The following is a 22,864-nucleotide window of genomic DNA, read 5'->3' on the forward strand; positions in this document are numbered from 1 at the left end:
TTTAAAAGAAGGGAAACCTGTTAACATTAAAAGCACCCAAAATACACAGAAAGCGCACTTTGGGGGGGGGGGGACTTTGAAAATGGGCACCCACCTCCTCCTCGACATGTGCCAAGAAAGGGCGCTTTTCCCTCCCCCTGGCTGGCCCAGAGTCTCCCTCCTCCTCCTCCAAGGCTCCACCTCCTCCTTGAGGCTGGCCAATGGCAGAGTGGAGCTGGAAACAGCCCCGCCCCAGCTGCTCTGCCATTGGCCAGCCAGCCTCAAGAGGACGAGTGTTCCCTTTAGGCGTGTGCGCATGCACAAGCAGGCACTGCCGCCGGCCCCGGCAACTGTTGTGGGCTGCGCACAGTGCAGAGCAGGTGTTGGAGGAGGAGGTGGGTGGTGCGGCCGCGCTGAGGAGACAGAGGAGGAGGTGGAGGGTGGTGCGGCTGTGCCCAGGAGGCAGCGCTGGAGGGGGAGGAGGAGATGGGCGGCACGGCCGGTCGTGTGCATTAGCGGCCGCGGCAATGGCTGCCGGCCCGGGCCCAAACCTGGGATTTAGAGTGACCGGGACCGGGCCAGTACCCCCAAAACCTTTACAATCACAGGTGCAGCTGGGATATGGCATCCCTACTTGTAATGCCTCTGTTGAAAACAGTTATGACTTTCTTGCACTGGAACAAGACAAGCAGTGTGTCATCAGCTTCACTGAAACAAGATTGAGGAAGGAGAGCTTCAACAGAAACTTGTAATCAAATTTGGCTATGTAAAATATTAATTCCAATACCCAAATGCAACTTTGCCAGCATCCAAACTCCCTCCTTTGCTTCTCCAGAGCTTGAGGGGAGGAAGGATAATGGGCCTTTGTCAGTTTTTGAGGAAGTGTACAGGTGACATTAATTCCCCCTAAGGACATAAAGAAAAGGCAAATGGATTTCTTTGACTGTAAACAACACTTTCAGTAAAGCTAAATGTACTCTTGGTTTGCGGAAACATTCCAAATGACAGGTTTCTTCAACAAATTATGGAGGAAGGAGCCAGACCTAAGCATTCAGGTTCATACTATATTAAACTTCAGTCCCACCGTTTCTGGAAAATAAACGAGTTACTGGCAGAACAGTCTAACCAAACTTGCTGTTTTAGTGTTGCAATAGGCATGCTGCTGTAGTATTTCAAGGGAGGCAAAACCACTGGTTGTTTTTTTAGCCTTGTGTGATGACACAAGTATGAAGAGGAAGCAGTAGAAGTCTGCTAATTTTGACTACAACATGAAGAGAGATATGTACTGCCTTTCTGAGCATGGGGAGACACAACATACAATGCTAAACAGCCATGTAAAGAAGGGTTTCTGTTGAAGAGGACATTTCAGAAAGTTCTCTCTCTGTCTCTTCCTTGTCTGAAATTGCTTCTTCCACCCTTATTTGTTGTTACCCTAAAAACGATGGGGGAGACTGGGGGTCCCTGCCAGCTGTCAGAAGTACTTCAAATGTTGGGGAAATTAGCTTTATGAAAGGTTTGGGCAACCTTTAGGCCAGGGAGCATCAGTATATACCAGCACTAACTGGGAGGACTCCAGATTCTTGATAAAGTAATGAATCATTATTTAGAAGATATGTAGAATGCAAACACACACACACGGAGCATATGGAACCAACAAATGTAAAAGTGAAAGGGGATAGAAGAGTTTTTAGAGGCTATATTTAACTGTCTGAAGAGAAGACCATGCAAGGCTGGAGTGAATCAGACAAGGGGGCTCTGAGGGTGACACAGAACATACACAAAGTACAGGTGTGTAGGTGGACTGGGCTGTGTGCAGAGAGCTATGTTTTGAAGACATATTTATACTGTAAAAGTAGCCAGAGGCAATGGGCTATCTAGCCAGGTAACAAAGGCTGAATGGCTTATTCCAGGATTTGACAATGGGATTCCAGACTGGTGTATGGAGACGTTGGGCTGGGATCACAACGAGGGTGTGTGGACAGGGTAGGCATGGAGGTTGGCTTACTTCTTTGTGTGCATAGAGAGCCTTTGTTTTAAGTTTTGAGAGGAAATACATAATATTTGGGGGAAGGATGAAGCACTTTAGATTTTATAGTTTTGTTTACTTGGATGTCTACATGCCAAGGGAAGTGATTTCTTTTTTCCAGGCAACCTGACCTTTTTATTGTCCCTGAAAGATCTCTCAAAAATGTTATTTCCAAATTTGAGATATCAAAATATGAGGACTCCAAAATGCAGCGAGGGGTATGCAGGGGTGTATAAAATTATCCAGCAACAAAAGGTCCAGGAGTTCCACCCCTGCCCCTGGATACCCTACATGTGATTAGGCAGAAGATCCTGAGATCACAGTCTAACAACAGGATTTCTAACCTCCATTCATTATTATCAACAGTATTAGTTTGTTCTATGTTAATTAAATGGCTGAAGCTTGGGCTAACCAGAAATGGACATGTGTAGAAGTTTCCGAGTTTAGTATATTTGAGGTACTGAAAATAGTATCTGGGCTCTAAATATAGTCAGATTTACTCTGTTGAAGTTTGAGTTTAAACACACACACACCACACATCTGATGTCTGAACCCTGCCCAGTCCATTTAAAAGACGACAGCTGCAGCAGCAAAGTAAACTTTAAATAGGACTTGGAGAGTTTGGATCCTTTCATTCTACATTGAGAAGATGCTATCCTTTTATTTGAAGATGGGGAGGCAGCTGTAATTTTAAGGTCAAACTGACTTTTGTGGCTGCCTGTGCAGTCTATAGAAAAGATGTAATATTTTACTAACAGTTGGAATATTTATATGGCAAAACCTTTGTCTTTGTGAAGCCCTCCTGAATAATTTTTTTCATGGTGAACCAACTAGCCCTATTTTGCCAGAGTATTCTGATATGCTATTTGAACCAATCTTAAAAATTAGCAAAATAAATAAATAAATAAATAATAAAAAGATATTACAGAGCTACTACTGAAATATATTGTATAAACAAACAAGAGCTGATGGCTTCCTATGGGACAATAAGAACTGGATTATATTTAAGTATCTAAGAGGCAGTCACAAGCAGAGACACACCTTTATACTACCTTGTATCCTCTCTCATAGAGAGAGCTGACTCATTTTGTGTTGTTGTTTTTCCAGATGAGCAGCCTTTTTGAGATGTATTTCTGTGTTGTGTTGCCTTCAAGTCATTTCCAATGTATGGCAAACCAAAGGCAAACCTATGATGGGGTTTTCTTGGCAAGATTTTTTCAGAGGTTTGCCATTGCCTTCCCCTGATGCTGAGAGCATGTGATTTGCCCAAGGTCATCCAGTGAGTTTCCTGGCCGAGCTGGGAATCAAACTCTGGTTTCTAGAGTCTTAGTCCAACACTCAAACCGCTATGTCACACTTGCTCTCCCTTTTGAGATAAATGGGCATAAAAATAAACAATGTCAGCACTAGATGGCCATGGATGCCATTGCTATTATCATAGTGGCATTAATGTTCCAAGTGTACACCCTAGCCCTGGAACCCAACTTAGCCAGCCACAGAAAGCTAGAGTCCTGGCCATGGGAAAGTTGGGCAGAATTAATTCCCTGGGGCTAAATTATACCACCTATTGTGAGCGGACACTGGTCCGCATCAGCAAAGGGACTGGGATGCTTCTTTGCTCTAAAATACCTACTGCATCATTCACCAGCAATAAAGCTTATCTTATTACAATAACATGTTTTAGTGTTCAGTATTAAATAAAGTTTTGGGGATGCTTAGAATTACAATCAGTCCCAGGCTGGAACAGTGTGAGAAAAGGTTGAAACAATCTCCAGAATTGCTGCTATGGCCAGCAATGCATACACATTCATCAGAACCCTATAGGGGGCATGTGATGTGTGCATTTCTAATTTTGGATGGGGCACAAGGTAGTATTCACTATCCCCCTGAGCTCTTTCCAAAACCACCTCCACGGCAGCTGTCAAATTCTGATGAACACTACTATGGTTGTTTGGGGGCAAGGCGAATAAGCAGTGGAGACTGCCTTCTGTCCCCGATGCAGTTTTCCTCAGAAAAAAGAAGAAGAACAAAGGTGCTGTTTTTCTCCCCTTTGCCTAGAGAACTGCAGTGGGTATGAGAGGTGGTGCTATAGCTATTTCCCCTCCCCTTCTCTCTGCCATTAAATGACTGTAGCAGTGCTCCAAGGGGCTTGGTAGCTGCCAGAAGAAGAAAGAGGCACTGAGCTGCATGTTACATGTTGCATATGTGATGCAGGGTTTTAGTTGTTATATTTTCACAAATGCATCCCTGGGGACAGTCACTGCTATTCTTTCAATTTCTTTCTTTCAGAAAGAAACAAAGAGTGTGTTAGCTCTAGGTGTTTTTGTTTACACTATACAAGATTATTTGTTCATTTGTGAGAAGACTTTAGTGATAATAGAGTACTATATAGCTCTACTGGCAGCAGTCTATTTGTTCAGCCACTGCCACAACATTACTCCTGCTGTCAGTGGTGTCACTAGGGAGAGCAGGAGGCGTGGACAACACCAGGTGACACCCTAAGGGGGTGACACCACTTCTGCACAAACACCTGTATTTTGGCAGAAACATTGTGGGATTTGCCTGTATCTCTTTAAAATGCTTTAAGAGATTGTGGGAGTGAGGTGAATCTCACTGGGAGAAGAAAGGAGGGCCCACAGACTTTTTTAAAATTAAAATTTCAAAACATTATTTTTTTAAATTAGAATGTTGATTTTTTAAAGAAAATACTCTTTTAAAATGTTCTTTACAAAATACAAACATTACATTTTAACCAAATCTCCACTATGTATATGTAAATACAACCCTAGGACACACATCAGTTCAGATCCACTGCTCATGATCATTCTTGATAGTTTCCAAAGGGAGCTCATATAGGAGAGCTATACTTAAGACTTGGCATTTTCAATACAGTTAGTATGCAAGAGGTAGTTAATTCAGAATAGTTCAAGACCTGTTATGAAATTACTGACTCAGTCTTCATCATACCAGACAAGACATTTCAGTCCACAGAATCATGTTTCTTGCAAAACTGACATACAGCTAGACCTAGAAAATGAGGCATTTTATGAAATTGTTGCCCCAAGAATTTTGAACAATGGCCTAGAATTGCAGGCACCTGCCATAGAGAGGTTCATTTTACATTATTATAAATTAAAAAAACAACAAGGACAAGGAATGTTCCAAAATTCTACAGTATTTTGGCACTGTGATTCTTTTTCACACCACCCAAAATAAAGTCTTGAGACAAAAAAATACCTCATGGCATTCTTTGTGTGAAACATGATGCAAAGAAACTGGTGAATTCTTTGATGGGAAACAATCCTTCTCTCTGCTCAAAAGTGAGAACACAGGAAGTTGGTAACATGATTAAATTTATAACCAACTCTTCCCCCAAATTTGGGACTCAAAGTGGCTTGCAATTTAAAATGCTCAACACTGAAACAGAATCAAACTATTCACAAACATATACCTTAAAGGAATAAAAATGAATTAAAACAGTTTAATAGAAACCATAGAGCACCCTCTTTCAAGCTCTTTCTTTAAAACCTTCAGTTTTAAAAGCCTGTTGGAATAAAACAGCAAGGAAGGGGCCATTCTGACTTGCTGGGAAGGGATTTTCAGAGTGTAGAGAATGCCACTGAGAAGGTCCCCTCTGATCTCCTCACTAGCTATGCATGTGAGGTGCCACTCCTGAGAATCTCAGGGGCTGGGCAGGATCATATGAGGAAATATAATATTTCAGATGGCCTGGACTAAGTCACTCAGGGCTTTATAGGTCATAACCAGCACTCTGAAATGTGCCGAATTGGTGCTTTAAGTGTTCAAGAGCACTCCTGGCTACCACAGAAACCTGGTCCTCTAAGGTCAAGGCTGATTTTGAGTGGACACTCAAACTGCAAACCTGCATCTTCAGTGGAAGCACAGGCTGAATCCCTATCACTATTTTGATCCTGTCCAGGAAGGACCAAATAAAAATATCAGTGCCATGAGTAGCATTCCCAAAGAGCTGCCAGTGGCATCATTCAGGGATGTCTAGGGGCAAAGAAAGTTTCAGGCCAAAAAACCATGCTAGAAACTTTACCGGATGATATGTGAAACAAATAGATAGCCATGCATCTCATATATTCAGGACATAGAAGGAGAGGAACCCTACCAATTTCAAGGGCTGGGAGCCATTTGACATCACAGAGTTGAAGATATGTGTTGGGCTACTACTCCTAGTGAGGGTGTCATGAACCTGAAGAGATTTTGAGCATTAACAAAAGAAAAAGTGATGCATAGAATCACTGTTAAACTTTCAGGATATGTGGACTATGTTTATTGAGAAGCTTACATGGTGTGCACCATGGTTGTAACCACTGATGAACAGCTGGTAGAATTCAGAGATAAATGACCATTATGGTAGTATGTGTTAGGTAAACAAGGAAAATATGTCTTTTAAGTGTGATGGTGTGGCAGTGCTAAGAAAAGCCTATTCTCTGAAAGAAGATATTTACTTGGGCATACAACAGGTAAACAAAAGGAAGTTCAGCTTGGTTACAGTGCAGTGACAACACTAGCTGAACTGTATTTCCATATTGGACAAGTATGATGGAAAACATATATATTTGTACCAGTTAAGGAGTGGCAGAAGGACTGATAAAGACCTAAAGTTTGATTAGGCTACTTCCCTTTTGTTACTTCTGGTTTAGTTTAAAAAACAACAACCAGGATATGGTACACTACATAAGGGAAATTTGCTTGCAAGGACCACAACAGCATTCAAGTGGCATACTCTGGTGATGTGTAAAATGGTGCACTCAAAGAACAGCCCTTCACTGGGGAACATTTCCCTCAGCAGAGGCTGTTTGATCATTGATCTACACACTCCTTCAAAATAGATAGATAAATAGATAAAATTAACACACCTGTGTTCCTTCACCATTTGTGTTTGTTTCCTAATTTTGGGAGTTCATACCTTTTGTTGCTGCTTTCTTTGGTGATATTTTTAGGATAGAGGATTTATACTGGCTACATTTCATTGCAGAAAAGGGGGTCTGAAAGCTATTCAGAAACAAATGTTCTAACTGTGAACATTTGTGCACCAAGGCACCTATAATATTAAGTTGTCTACTGTGCCCTTAGCAATGGAACATCTGCCAGCTCCTCAGAGGTTCGTGTGGCTATACAATGAACTGTAAACTCCACCTACTTCTGCATCCCCAAGATGATGACAGGGAACACAACTCAATGGGAGCTGTTCCCAATGAATTCTACAGCAGCAAATACATAAAGTTTTGCTAACAATCATTGGTGAAAGGAGAGAGTAGGTTTGTTCTAACTGACAAGTCAATAAAAATAATGCCACAGAAAATAACTATGACGTCATGTTATGCCTCCTCTTTCTATAAAAAGCCCATTAGATCTGCAAAAGCTGCCCCTCAGTTATATGCTAGTTGGGATGTCATGGATGTTAAATTCTGTGACATGTCATTAATTTAATTTGCAGCTTACACTCTTACTTAAGATGCAAGGACATTTTCAGCTTTTTCTTTTTGCCATTATCTCCTTTCCACAATATTCTATTATATATACAAATAATTATTTCTCTGACTGCTGGTCTTTTTGCAGCCAAAATGGCAGTATCCAAAGAGGTACCAGCAGGTATCAAAGGTTTGCCAAAGTACAATCTTTAGAAGAAAAATATATTATAGGAGGATCTCCTCCTCCACTTTAATTCACTGAGCATACTGAGCAGGATAGAAATGCTGACTGATTGCTTTTAGTTGATAGGAGCAGAGAAAACACGGGGTACATGAAAAATTGAACAAGAATCCTGGAAGGAGGCATGACTTAAGAGGAACAGTCAGCGCTGCAAGTTGCAGGCTAGTCTTCTCTCAGGGGCAGAGAAATTCTATAGCAGGATGGGCAAAGTGTGGATCATGTGGCCCCAAGGCTATTTTTATGGACCCCAGGAACCTCAGGTTGTTTTTTAAACCTTTTCACTCTAAAATGGCCCCAAATGCGCTCTAGGAGGGATGGAGGGCATGTCAACCATGTCTAAAAACCCTCAGGACCAACCAGAGATCAAACATATTTTATTTTGCAATATTTTACAAAAAACGTTTGGTTCCAAAATATCTGAAAATGTCCACTTTGGGCAAGAGGTGCAATTCCGTCACATTTTGTAGCTTTCCTGGCCCAGTTAGGTCCAAGAGAGGCCTATTTTGAAAGAAGAAGTGTTTCCATGTGACGTCAAAGGCTTTCACAGCTGACATCCATAGCTTTTTAACCTGTTGAAGTTGTCTAGGTGTTTGGGGCACCTGATAGTTATTGGCATGATCCAAAATTTCAGTGTTTTCAAATAGCATTTTATGCCCAGGATAGGACCCTCTCATGGCCACAGGAGTTTATTGCACACCATGCAGCTGCAAACAAGTCTACATAGGGACCACCAAATGCACTGTTCAAACACGAATCATGGAGCATGAGACTCACTGCAGATTGGGTCAGCCAGAAAAAGCAGCAGTAGCAGAACACATTATAAACCATCCTGGGCATAAAATGCTGTTTGAAAATCCTGAAATTTTGCACCATGCCAACAACTATCAGGTCAGAATACACAGGGAAGCTATTGAAATCCACAAACACTTGGACAACTTCAACAGGAAAGAAGAAACCCTTAAAGTAAAAAAAGTTTGACTACCAGTCCTGGAAAAAAAATACCAAAACCAAGACCCAGCAAATGCAAATGAACACTACACAGGGTAAGAGGGGTTTCCCAGCAGACAATGGATCATTAATTAAATAGACACCCTGAGACCTTGTCATTCAACAATAGAACAATACACAGATTAACATGTAATTCGCTTCCTCTCAACCACTCTCTTCCATACCAGCATTCTCTGAAGATGCCAGACACAGCTGCTGGTGAAACATCAAGAATAAACTCTTCTAGAACTTGACCTAATAGCCCGAAAAACCCACAAAAAGCTAAGAAGTGTTTCTGCTCACTTCCTGTTGCTAAATGCCCTAATTTGTTTTGTGGACACAGGTGCAGTGGACAGGTGCAGCCCTCCAAGGTCTCAGGGGGCGGGGAGGGATGCTAATGTGAACCTCTAGTCTTTCACCATTGTCCTGTAGGGGCAGAGGAAGGAGACATGGTAGATGAACTGACAAATCTAAAGGCATGTCTGATTAACATTGGTTGCAGCTGGGAGGAAAATAAGTCTACTGATTCTAGGTTAGAAATATTTTCCATACCACTTGAATGGTGTTCCTAGGAAATAGGGGTCTGAATTCAAGCCTCCCTCAATATGATTCTGGAATGTCTCATTTTGCCCATTCAACAATCAAAGTGGAATATCTGATGGCCTTGGACACACCTTTCCAGGTACCACAATACTGTTCCTTTAGAGACAGCTAAGAAAACAAGGTGTGTTTTTTTGAAGCCAAATGCATTATGGCCCACGCTGCTTTTGAATTGAACTCAAGATGATAAGGTGACAAAATATTCTCCTCTCATTTCAAAAGTAAAAGGGATTTAAAAGTTTAGCATACACTTTGTCTCCATCTAAATAAAGTTTTCTAGTATTAAAGTAACAATGTTCTTCCCCTGGAAGAAACAATGTTGTTTTCCTAAAAGAATGGTAACAATGTGTTTCCCCTAAAAGAGCCTTTCCTGGTTTATTTCAGCATTTAAAGAGGAAATAAAAAAAAACTGATGAATTGCCAGTTCTTCAGGGATAACTTGAGGGAGGCATTCAACAAGATCAAGTAACTTTAATGATACCTTTAGTTTCCCAAATCTCATAAACAAATACAAGTCTGGATGCATTTGTATGTTCAAAAACAGCTTGCTTATAGTCCAAAATACATGTTTTAAACAAAAAACCCTCCAGACTGTCTATGATGGAAATCGAGTCCTATCAAAATCCAGACATGTCTATGGCATTTTTCAGCTTTCTAATACTCTGTTTACAACCTTATTTTAGAATATTTTATAATAACCAATGTTTATGACAGGATTGGTAGTTTCAACACTGGGCATTTAATATGAAATCAGCTTGTCTCACACTTCAGAGGGAATCTGTGAGTCAAGAAATTACTTTTATTTTCTTTAGAGTTACATACACTTACTTGAATCAATAACTAAGCTATGTCAGGTGTTACAAGAGAGAGATTTCTACATTCCACTCCACATGGGTAGGATAACATGGTGGATAATTGGTTCTTTCTCCTGTTATGCACAATCAGTTAGAATGAGAATTAATGCCATTAAGTGTTACTAAGAAGAATTTGTGAGCGCCAGTGTGGTGTAGTGTTTTGAGTGTTGGATATGACTATGAGAGACCAACATTTGAATTGTTAAGGAATAAAAGCCTGAATTGAAAATGTCCAGATGAGAAGAAGTGACAAAGGGAACTATAGGTCACTTACAGCTAGTTAAGCAGTGGCTCATGACATGTGATAATTGTGCAATGTCATCATGTGTCAGAGAGCATGCAGAGCTGTTGTAAATATGCATTGTCATCTTCCTTGGAGGACAACAATTAAGGTGGCACAGGAAGAGTTGACAGGAAGAGGCTGGGTTTAGTGGCCGCATGGCAAATGTTTATAAAAAACTCCCTTTGTACAGTGTGGGTTTTCGTTGGTTGGTGGTGGATGTGTTATTTGCTTTCTATATATACAGCAACTAAAGAATAAAGTGCCTCTTTGGAGTTAAACCTGGCTTCAGTCTGTTTCATCAGCAGCTGGACGGAGACAGTTGTTGTTTATCCTCGCGAGAGCTTCCGAGGAAAGACTGAGCATTCACATTTTAACATGAATTTCCACTTGATCATGGAAACCCACTAGTTGATTTTGAGCAAGTCACACTGTCTCAGTCCTCTGCACAAATTTTGTCAAGAAAATTCTGTGATAGAATCATAGAGCTGGAAGAGATCCCAAGTGCCTTCCAGTCCAACCCCCTGCCAGATGGCACCTCCGACAGATGGCCATCCAGCCTCTGTTTAAAAACCTCTAAAGAAGGAGACTCCACCACATACGGAGTGAGTGTGTTCCACTGCCAAACAGCTTACTGTCAGGAACTTCTTCCTAATGTTTGGTTGGAATCTCTTCCTGTAGTTTGAATCCAATGCTCCATGTCCTAGTCTCTGGAGCAGCAGGAAATAAGCTTGCTCCATCCTCAATATGATATCCTTTCAAATATTTAAAATATGGCTATCATGTTACCTCTTAATTTTCTCTTTTGCAGGCTAAACACATCAAGCTCCCTAAGCATAGGGCATGGTTTCCAGACTTTTCGCCATTTTGGTTGCCCTCCTCTGGACACACTCTACCTTCACAACATCCTTCTTAAATTATGGTCATCAGAATTGGACAAAATATTTTAGTTGAGGTCTGACCAAAGCAGAATAAAGTGGTTCTATTACTTCCCTCAGTCTAGACACTACACTCATATTTATGTAGCCTAGAATCATGTTGGCTTTTTAAGCTTCTGCATCACACTATTGTTCAGCTTGTGGTTTATTATCACTCCCAGATCCTTTTCATGTGTACTATTGTCAAGCCAGGTTTCATTTTTTTCTGCCTAATGCAGTACTTTACATTTCTCCCTGCTGAAATTCATTTTGTTAGTTTTGGCTTAGTTCTCAAATCTGTTAAGATACTTTTGAATTTTGATGTGGTCTCTGGGGTAAGAGAGAGAGAGAGAGAGAGATACGGAACTATCAGGTTAGAATACACAGGGAAGCCATTGAAATCCACAAACACTTGGACAACTTCAACAGGAAAGAAGAAACCCTTAAAGTAAAAAAAGTTTGGCTACCAGTCCTGAAAAAAATAGCAAAACCAAGACCCAGCAAATGCAAATGAAAACTACACAGGGTAGGAGGGGTTTCCCAGCAGACAATGGATCATTAATTAAATAGACACCCTGAGACCTTGTCATTCAACAGTAGAACAATACACAGATTAACATGTAATTCGCTTCCTCTCAACCACTCTCTTCCATGCCAGCATTCTCTGAAGATGCCAGACACAGTTCCTGTCCACATGGGGGCCACCATAATGACGCAAGCACCGTGCAGTGTCCAGACATCACTGGTAAGAAGTGGCGTCATGGCAGCGCCCTTTCTAGTTTGCTGCAGCACCGACTAAGGGCAAAGACGGGTGGTGTGGAGATGCCCATCTGCTGAGCCCCAATACATGCCTTTATAAAAACCTATTGACCTAAAACTTTGGGCATTAGCTGGAGAAGCCCTATTGCTATGAGGCATTTTCCACTGCATATAAGGGGTTATCTTCCATGTACACTTCCCTGTCTTGAAAAGTAAACTTTAATATAGCCCTGCACCTGATTAGGCAAGCTATAAAACTGAATAAAATCACACTATTTCCTTTCAAATACCAAAAATGACTATATGAGGGTAACTCAGCTAGTAAATATTCTGCAGGTTTACAGATTGTCCAAAAGGTTCTCATCACTATGAGTTTTTCAGTTCATGCTCACATTGCCAGCTCTATCCCCTCCTGGAAAAACTAGATGTCCTAAAAGTGAATTAAAATGTTTCAGTTATTTCCTCTGGGGTACATAATTAATATGCAATACAAAGGTCTTAAGAGGCGCGGTGGTTCAAGTGGTTCAGTTGAATGCAAGGTCGGCAGCTTGGCAGTTTGTAGCCCAGGTGCCGCATGATGGGGTGAGCTTCTGTCACTAGTCCCAGCTTCTGCCAACCTAGCTGTTCAAAAGCATGCAAATGTAAGTACATAAACAGGTACCACTTTAGTGGGAAGGTAAACAGCATTCTGTGCAGTCATATTGGTTGCATGATCATAGAATAGTCTCTGACAATGGTGAATCTTCAGTTTAAACAAAACAAGCTTAATTTATATACCGCTTCATACTGCCTAAGCAGTGTCTAAGCGGTTTACAACTGTAAGCTAATTTGCCCCCAACAATCTGGGTACTCATTTTAGCGACCTCGGAAGGATGCAAGCCTGAGTCAAGCTTGAGCCCTTTTGCTGGTCTTGAACTCACAACCTTATGGTTTTGAGTGAGTGGCTGCAGTACAGGCATTTAACCACTGTGCCACCAGGGCTCCTAGTAATGGAGATGAGCACTGCCCCCTACGGTTGGACATGACTTGACAACCTTGTCAGTGGGGAATACCTTTACTTTTTTACCAAGGTCTTAGAAAAGTTAAAACACTCACATTTTAGTAATAAAGTTGGTTATGGCAGGAGAAAGGCAAAGCAACACAATGGAAAGGATGCAGGATAAGCAAGAATAATCTCAAGGATTCTTTATCAGGCAGTTGCAGAGCAATTATGGACACTCTTTAAAAGGCATCCATATATATTTGATTGAACAGCTTGAGTTACATCCCTAACAAAGCAATTCAGCAGTGCCCTCTTGTGAGAGGAATTGGGTATAGCACACTAATCTATAATGAAGAACAGCCTCTGTTATAAAGCAATGATACAACAAAATCCAAAATCCACAAAGCAGTGATACCTTTATTCAGCTGACTCCAAAGTATAAAAATACATGCAAGGTGACTCCCCCCTCCTATATGATTTTTAATATCTTTGTATAATGAAGAAGCCAGAGTAGCTTTGAAAGCTGACATAATGTGTTTTATGCTTTAGAGTTTCCCCAATAAAAGTATTGCTGCTTTGTGGATTTTTGATTTTGTTGTATCATTACTTTGTACAGCATCACCAGGCTGCTTTTCATTATGGATGAGTGTGCTATATGTCATTCCTCACAGTTATAGGACTTTTTACTACAGCCATTATTTCAAAGCTGGGCCTGAATCTGGGCCTGAGCATTTTTCTTATAAGACCTTTCTGTCTTTTTTTAGTGGAGGAAAGGGATGGCACTCACAACTGAGTGCACAACTCCTTGAGGCAATGGAATACATGAGGTCTTACAAAGAACAGTGGACTTCTTTCTCCCTTCTTTCCTCAAGAAGAAAGAGTTAGCAGTCAAGGTCACAAGCCAAGTCATACTGATAAAACTGATATAAAATGCTCTGTTTTGAGTGAATGGCAGTACAGCTTTATATAACAAAAGAATTCTCTAATCCAATCTGAGTGTAGCAAGAGGAATGAATAGGGGTGCTTGTGGATTTCTTTTGCTTTGTTTTTCCTCCAGGACTATCTCACTGTTCTTCACTGCCTCTACTTTGGCTTTGAAACTTGACTCAACACTGAAAGCTACTTGCTTTTCTTCTCCTGCCCCAAAGATTTAGGTGTTTTTTTAAATTCTTCAGGTTGTTTTTAAAGTACTTAATCAAATACCTCAAAGATGCGTATCAGATTAAAACCTCATTTGGTGCATTATTTCTTCATTCCCTGCCCCCTACAATTTCCACTCTGAAATCTACTATGATAAAGGGAAGTGCTGGGTTTGTGAACAATCCAAAAGCCAGTCAATCACCAGCGGTCCCAGAAAGATCAGGAGTTTAATTGACATACAGTATGTTCTGGCTAACCAGTGCTACAAAAAGGTGACTTCTATTGGAACAAGAAATATGGGTTCTGCACCAGCCCAGACTCATCAAAGTAACAAAAAATGTAAAAAAGGAAAGGAAAGGGGAAAAAAAAAGATTAAGTATATGTATCAGAAGTGCAGAATTTCATTGTTACAGCAGGCTTGCAACAAAATTATGTACTTCTGTCTGCACCTTTCTAGTGCAAGTAAAATGGAGGAAAACTCAATTGTGTTCAATTTCTACCTACCTTTTCCTGAAGGGAAGAAGCAGTCCATCTCCACACTGCTCCGGGAATGAGAAATGCAAAGGGCACTGCTGGGGACCAGGCCTTCCTGAGGTGGACTTCGTTCCGTTGTCCGTACCAAACACCAGCCTGGCCTTTCACTTGGCCTTTCTAGTAACTCCACAGTTTGCCCCACTTGGATACTCAGCTCACTGCTGTGGCTGGCAATAAAGTCTTGTAGTACCACAGTTAGTTCACATCCTCCAGACAGCTGTCAGGGGAGAAAATGAGAGTAGGAAAGGGGGGAAATGAGTCACATGGTGATATCTGATATTACATTTGATTCCAATAGCCAGAATAATTGATCAGTTCCATCATTCTCATTGTGACTCTTCAGAGTCTCTTCTCTCAGTTTGTTATAGAGTTCTTCTTTGCAGCTCTACAGTCTCTACATCCTAACTGGAGCTGCATTCACACTGCACAAATAATCCAGTTTGACATCACTTTAACTGCCATAGCTCAATGCTACTGAATTCTGGAATTTGTAATTTGCATGGCACCTGAGCACTATGACAGAGGAGGGTAAACGTCTCACAAAACTACTGTTCTCAGAATTCCATAGCATTGATCCATGACCATTAAAGTTATGCCAAATTGGATTATTTCTACAATGTGGATGGATCCTGAATAGATTATTTGACATCCTGTTGGCAGTGATAGCTATGTCCATATAATCTGAAGGCTAAACTAGATATGATGTAGGATTACTCTGATTAGTACCTCCTTCTGAAATAATAACAATTAAACAGCAGTTATGGGAGTGAGAATCCAATTGGGGGTTCACCACTGGAGTGGAATGTGATAAACTCTCCCCACTCAATTTGAGAATTAACATAGAAACAGCCGAAGTTGTTCTTCGTCCAAAAGGATTTTTTTTTACACAAGTTGGACAGCTGATTGTGTGCTTGTCCCCTTAAGGAGACAATAGCAACTTTCGGGCACCTTTTAATGAGGGGGAAAGGATCAAATCAACATCTCTCAGCACTATGGTTCTCAATGGATTTGTTAATGTAAACCCATAAAATAGGCATTTATTTTTGTTCTTAATGCATAATGTTTTGAAGATGGATTTCCCATATCGTGTCTTACTTTTGTAAAGTAGGTGGGGGAAAATACAGACTGGGAGAGCACATGACACTTTTTCATTGTTAAAGCCAAGCAAGGTTCAGACCCTAGGCAACACTTTGATGAGAGATTATAAGAAACAAAACAATTAATTAACCATATGCCTGAACAAGCTCTCTGTCTGCAATTAGTTTGCAGTCCATGGTGTCATTGTATTCCAATTTATGTTTGCTAAATATGTTTCTAAGAGTTCCTCATAATCTGTTTTTCCATGAAGAGGGATAGTTATGACACGATGACTAGTTTTAATATAATGGAGCCCATGAGGCACCTATTCCTCCTCTTGGGAGACCGACAATGGTTATTACTATAATTGTAAGCTAAAGAGTGCCATCAGTGTAAATGGTACATTACAAAATTAAATAAAGCAGACACTTGCTTTAAGAGTTTGTCTTCCATGACTGAGACAAAGGGGATGACATAGCAAAGGAGCACTGGAAAAAGTACATTCAGAAACACAAATACTGCCAAAAGCAATCTATACAAGATTGAACACAATGGAGCCGTAGTGGAAGCAATGTCAAGAGGATATTTCTCAGTATATATATTTCAATGCTGCCTTAATTAACAGGCAAGGCTCTTGTGTTGTCCCTTATTAAGCTTCTGCTTCAGTTAATCAAACATACAGGATCTAAAAAGCAAGGTAGATGCTGCAATAAGTGAAATGGGAAAAAACAAATCACCAGGAATAGATGACATTCCAATTGAACTACTACAACTCAGACTGATGGAATCAATTCCAGTCTTAACCAACATATGTCAACCAATCTGGAAAACAAAATGATGGCCAATGGATTGGAAACAATCAATTTACATCCCCGCCCACAAGGAAGACACAAAAGACTGCAGCAACTATAGACCCATAGGGCTAATCTCCCAGGTAAGTAAAATCATGTTCAAAATTCTGCAGACACAGACTCCAACCATACATGGCAAGAGAAATCCCAGAGGTCCAAACAGGGTTCAGAAGAGGAAGAGGAACTAGGGACCACATTACAAACATACGATGGTTAATGGAGTGCACCAAGGAATTCCAAAAGAAAACCAGCATGTGCTTTATAGACTATAGCAAAGCCTTTGACTGGAACATCCTTTAAGACATGGAGATATCAATATATCTTCTAGTCCTGATGAGGAATGTGTACCTAGGACAAGAGGCAATGGTTAGAACAGAACACAGAGAAATAGAATGGTTCCCAATTGGCAAAGTGGTCAGACAAGGATGCATCCTTTCACCCTATCTTTTCAACTTGTATGCAGAACATATTATATGAAGAGCAGGCTTGGACACATAAGGAAGACTGAAAATAGGAAGAAAAAACACCAATAATCTAAGATACGTAGATGACACCATACTATTAGCAGAAAACATTGGAGACCTAGAGTAACTACTGAGAAAGATCAAGGAAGAAAGTGCAAAGGCAGGCTTACTCTTGAACATAAAGAAAACAAAAATAATGACCATGGAGGATCTTCATAAATTAAAACTAGACAATGAGGAAATAGAAATAAAGTTCCTATACCTGGGATCAAACATAGATCAGAACAGGGACTGCAGTCAAGAAATCAGGAGGCTAAGAATGGAAAGGGCAGCTATGAAAGAACTAAAAAAAAGGTCCTAAAGAGCAAAGATATACAACTAAGCACAAAGGTCAGAATCATACAAGCAATTGTATCCCCCATGTATGGATGTGAGAGCTGGACAGTTAAGAAAATGGACAGGAAGAAAATAAATTCATTTGACATGTGGTGCTGGAAAAGAGTGCTGAGGATAGCATGGACAACAAAAAGCACAAATAGGTAGCCGATTAAGCCTGAAATTTCCCTGGAGGCAACGATGAGTAATCTGAGGCTGTTGTACTTTGGTCACATTATAAGACACAACTCATTAGAAAAGACAATAATATTAGGAAAAGTGGAAGGAACTAGGAAGAGAGAAAGAGACAGATGGACTCAATTAAGGTGCTAACAGGTATGAATCTGCAGAAACTGGGAAGAATAGTGGATGATAAGAGGTCTTGGAGATGTCTCATCCACAGGGTCGCCATGAGTCGACATCACCCCAAGGGTGATTAACAACAACAAACCACTGAAGACAAAGTGCAGGCACCATGTCTTTGGAATCATGCTCAGTGGCTCCTAGTTTCCATATTTCCATAATCCAACATAATACAAACACTTTATTTATTTATTTTAATTGATAAATTCAGTTCAAGAAAACTGAAATACAATTTGTATGCATTACAAAAGAAAACCACTAGGTGTCTATGTTTGCTGTATTATGGAATCTAGGGGCATGCATCAAACCATTCTATTTTGAACTGAGTGCCCAATTGAGAAAGAGGGAGTGCTATATGCCCAGACAGTGTATAGGATGCTCAGTTAGCAACTAATAACAGCAAACAAAGAAGTATTTTTCTGGAAGTGTTACAAAGGCTGAGGAATAGGCGCTATTAAGGCAGGTATTTCATTCAACTCTTGGAAAAATTTGCAATTTATACTGTTATAAAGAGTGATGTGAAAAGTAAACTTAGATAACTAGGTAAATTAACCCCACTAAAAACAAAACCAAGCCAAGTGGAAGGATTCCTAGAAATTTACAAGCCCACAACTGCACAATAAGCTCAGCATCTAATTCTCAACTACAGTCCGCCCTTGCCTTATGCGGGGCATCTGTTCTGGACCCCCCTTCCAGCATAAGGCAAAAAGTGCATATGCTCGAGCCCCAGTAGATATAATGGGGCTCGTGGGCGCACGTGCCATTCTCCTGATCCCCTGGCGGCTTCCGCATAAGTTACCACATACAGGAGTTTATGTTAAAAGCTAAAAGCCGTTACAATATAAAATAGATCACAGTTGCCACAAAAATTATATTATATTATTTATTTATTTATGGTTTTTATTCCCCGCCCTTCAGCCCTAAAAATTAGTTACAGTTCACCCTCCACATCTGTGGCTTTGACTTTTATGGATTTGGTTACCGATGAATTTGATTAATACTGTATGGTCTCTTTAGGAATCTCTAAGTCCTCCAGCGTGACCCTATTGTCAGCCTCTGCCAAAAGTCACACTGGAGGAGCTAGTTCTCTAGGCATTTGTAGGTCCTCCAGTGCAATTTCATGGTCAACCTCTGGCAGATCTTGACCATAGGATTGCCCTGAAAGATCTACAGATCCCTATAGAGGTGTTCACAGGTAAAAAAAAATAATAGTATTTTTTATTTGTGTTTTTTCCACTTTCACGGGGGTTCTGTGTCCCTAAACTCAGAGAATGTGGAGAGTCCACTGTATTAGGCTTTTTCTCAGGGATGGAAATCATGCAGCCATGTCTCTTTCTGCACCCCCCAGATCTCTGCTGGACATTCCAGATGCTCTCACACACACATTCCCAGTGAACATGTGGCCAGAAATGAGAACTGCTGGTTTAGGAAGCTTCCAAGAGTGGCAATTCGCCTTTGCAACCTCTCTTAAGCCTTATTATGCCCAGCCCAAAGATGTTTTTACAAAGCCAGAAGTAGTCTGTCAAGTCCCTTCCCTGAGAACTTAGACTGGCACCCTCCCTATGTTCTTTTTGCAGGCAAGCAAAGACTTTTCTATTTGGAAAGGATAGAATACACTGGATATTGCTAACTATTATGCTTCTGTGTGTGTGTGTGTGCGTGTGCGCGTGTGTGCGTGTGCGTGTGTATTTTAATGATACATATTTTAATCAGGTTTTATTTTTTCTGATTGTTTAATTGTGTTTTAACTTTTGTATCTTGCGGATTTTTAACATTTTTAAAGTTGTTGTTAACCACTTTGAGTAATAATAATAATAATAATAATAATAATAATAATAATAATAATACAATTCTCATGTTCTTGCCTAGGAAAATTCAGCAGAAATTTTCTTAACTCAGAGGCTTTTCACAGAAAGCCTCCTGGTTCTGGCCTTACACTAAGCCACCATGTCTTAATCCCTGCCCCATATTCCACTACACTGGAATTCTGCAACCACACAAGTATTAAAATACATACATAATATTAGAACACCCTAACTATGTAGCTTAAGAGAGCCAGCATGGTGCAGTGTTTTGAGCATTGATCTACCACTCTGGATACCAGGGTTTGAATCCTCAGTTTGGAATTGAAACTCATGGGGTTACCTTGGGCAAGTCACACATTTTCAGCCTCAGAGGAAGGCAAACACAACCCCCCACTGAACAAAAGGTGCCAGGAAAAACTGTTTGTTTTAGGGCTATTATAAATCAGAATCATCCTGAAGAAACACAACAAAAACTATGTAGCTTTCAGCCATGATTTCCTTAGGGAGGACAATCCAAGTTAGAACAGCTTGTCTTTTCCACATGAACATTAAGAGTGAGGAAGCATTCAATTAAGCAGTTGTTGAAAACCAGTGCAGAGAGTCAAATGCAGGAGCTATTTGGACTTCTTGGCAGCTTTCAATACTTTTGACCACAGTATCCTTCTGGGTCACTCTGTTGGGATGGGACTTGGGGATACTTGGTATTTCAGTAACATCTTTTGTAAAGAATATATTTAGGAGAGAAAAAAGCAACAGGAGACAAGCACTTCAGAGGACTGCTGTGCAAATCAGAAATGGTGTTTGGATCTTCTGCAAATCTACATGCGGGTGGCTTGGATGCCTCATTTTAGACAATTACAATTTGAGAGTCTTGTAAAAGCAGCCCAGTTTCTGCAGAAACAGTGTGTTGTGGATGTTTGGGGTAGTACAGTGGGATCAACTGGTCTTCTACATGCTGAAATCAAGCCTCCACATTACTCAAAAGTACATTAAAAAGCCCAGGGTTTTCTTTGGGGAGATGCAGGGGGCTAATGACATTGGGACAACAAAGTGGGTCCCTAGATCTTGCAGTGGGTACAGCCTTCATGCCACGCTTACAATTCTCCTAGAGACATACGATTAACCACTGGTAGAAAGAAGATGCTCACTCCAATGAGACTTATTCCAATACAACTGGGGAAAGATACAGTTGGCCCTTCTTATACACTGATTTTTTATACACGGATTCAAGCATCCACGGTTTGAAAATGTTCAAAAAAAGTATAAATTTCAAATATCAAACCTTGATTTTTCATTTTTTTATTGGGGCACCATTTTGCTATGTCATTATATTTAATGGGACTTGAGCATCCATGGATTTTGTTATCCATGGGGGATCTTGGAACCAAACTCCAGCATATAACAAGGGTCCACTGTACTACAGTCTCAGTCCCTAGTTCTGAAACATTTCAATCCAAGTTCTGTATCATTATGAGTAAATTAAAATCAATGTCTGCACAATATTACTTGCCGATATGTGTAAGTGATAAAAGTGAAGGCCAGGAAAAGGAGGAAAAATAAAATATTTTTTAGCAATAACAACAGCAAGTACATTTCTACACCACTTATCAGTGCACTTAAGCACTTCCTAAGTGGTTTACAATGTATAAGCTAATTGCCCCAAACAAGCTGGGTACTTATTTTAGCGACCTAGAAGGATGCAAGTCTGAATCGAGTGTGAGCCCTTGGTTGGTATTGAACTCACAACCTTATGGTTTGTTTTTTAGACAAATGAGTTATTACTGTTCCGGGCAATATGATTGCATCCCCTGTTTGTGTAGTGAATTCTGCCATTCAATTTAATTCATTTTCTTTAATAGGCTCTTTACAAGGTACCCACAGATTTGCATTCAGTAAAAGGAGGAATAAAAATTAATATGAGCTTGAGCAGGAGAAAATAAAATATGTAAAAAGGGCAAGAGTGGGAGAGAAAAGATATTTCTTATTCCAAATCAGATTCAGTCTTTTGAATCTGATTCTATAGCAGTCCAATGGAAAATCAGGAACATGTTGACATAGAGTGCAGTTAGATTCACAAATGACATAAAAACAGGGATCACATAGCCAAATCATTTAATACAGATAAAGAAAAGGGGTTCTTTCAAACTTCCCAAGAAGACCAAGCATTTTGATACAAAAGTCTGGCACTTAAGTAAAGTCTAGGACTGGAATGTACTAGCCAAACCTCTGCCATTAAGCAGGTCTTTCTATGTCTACATTTTCTCTACGGATGTAGATTTGACGATAATGCATACTTCTCTGATAATTCAGATGGCTGAGTACCACATAAACAAAGGAGGTGTGGCACCAGCACAAACATATCTCTAACAGCATTTGCCACAACAAAAGTAAAGTGTCATTTCTCCCATGACATCACATTGTTTTTTAAAAAAATAATATCAAATTAAATAATTAACAAACAATAAACATAAATCCAGGTCATCATCTAAGAAGAGTCATTATAGATGAAAAACCCATACTAAGTTGTATCAGCAATGGGGATCAGCACAGTACCAGACCAGTAAAGATGAACAAGTGTGTCTACAGGTTGGACTGGGAGGACATGAATTCATGCAGTGGAAGCTGCTTGATACATAAATGTCTGCTTCAATTCAAGTAATTGCTCACAATTATAAAGAATTATTCAAATCCAAATTGCCTGCAGATTAATCAGTGCCTGGTCAGTACTTCACACTTTGAGTTTAAAACTCAGTAAAAAACTACACTGTGAAGGAAGGTAATATTTGTCTGTAAAAGGAAAGATGGGCAAAGTGCCGGCCCACAACACTACCCAAATGTTTTGGATTTTTTAAATAAATAAATAAAAAGCCTCCAACAACTCCTCAGGGCTGTGGGGGCAATTCTGTTATGTTTTCTTCATGGTCTAGCTGTTTTAAACCAGGAGGTAAACTGGATGTTAACATTAAAAATCCACAAAACAGTGATGTCTTTATTGGGCCAACCAAAAGGTATCACTGTTTTGTGAATCTTGGAAGTTATCATGCTTTGCTGTATGGCCAACACAGCTACCCTGGATAGGTTTTCTGGATGTTAACAGCTTATAAAATAATATTTCCTCTATAGTAGAAGCTGATTTTGTTTATTTTTTTACATCTATCAAAAGGAAAAACCTGTTACGGATGGTGA

The 22,864-nt window shown here is 40.2% G+C and overlaps 1 protein-coding gene across 1 annotated transcript in view; it reads right to left on the reverse strand.

Annotated features, from left to right (window-relative positions):
• The window catches only part of KALRN (kalirin RhoGEF kinase), a 695,315-nt gene that overhangs the window by 96,176 nt on the left and 576,275 nt on the right, over positions 1-22,864 (reverse strand). The window contains 1 exon segment of the mRNA XM_042446189.1: positions 14,714-14,960. Within this exon segment, the coding sequence (XP_042302123.1) occupies positions 14,714-14,960 (247 nt within the window).

This window comes from Sceloporus undulatus, chromosome 1, assembly GCF_019175285.1.
Source record: "Sceloporus undulatus isolate JIND9_A2432 ecotype Alabama chromosome 1, SceUnd_v1.1, whole genome shotgun sequence".
Classification (NCBI taxonomy): domain Eukaryota; kingdom Metazoa; phylum Chordata; class Lepidosauria; order Squamata; family Phrynosomatidae; genus Sceloporus; species Sceloporus undulatus.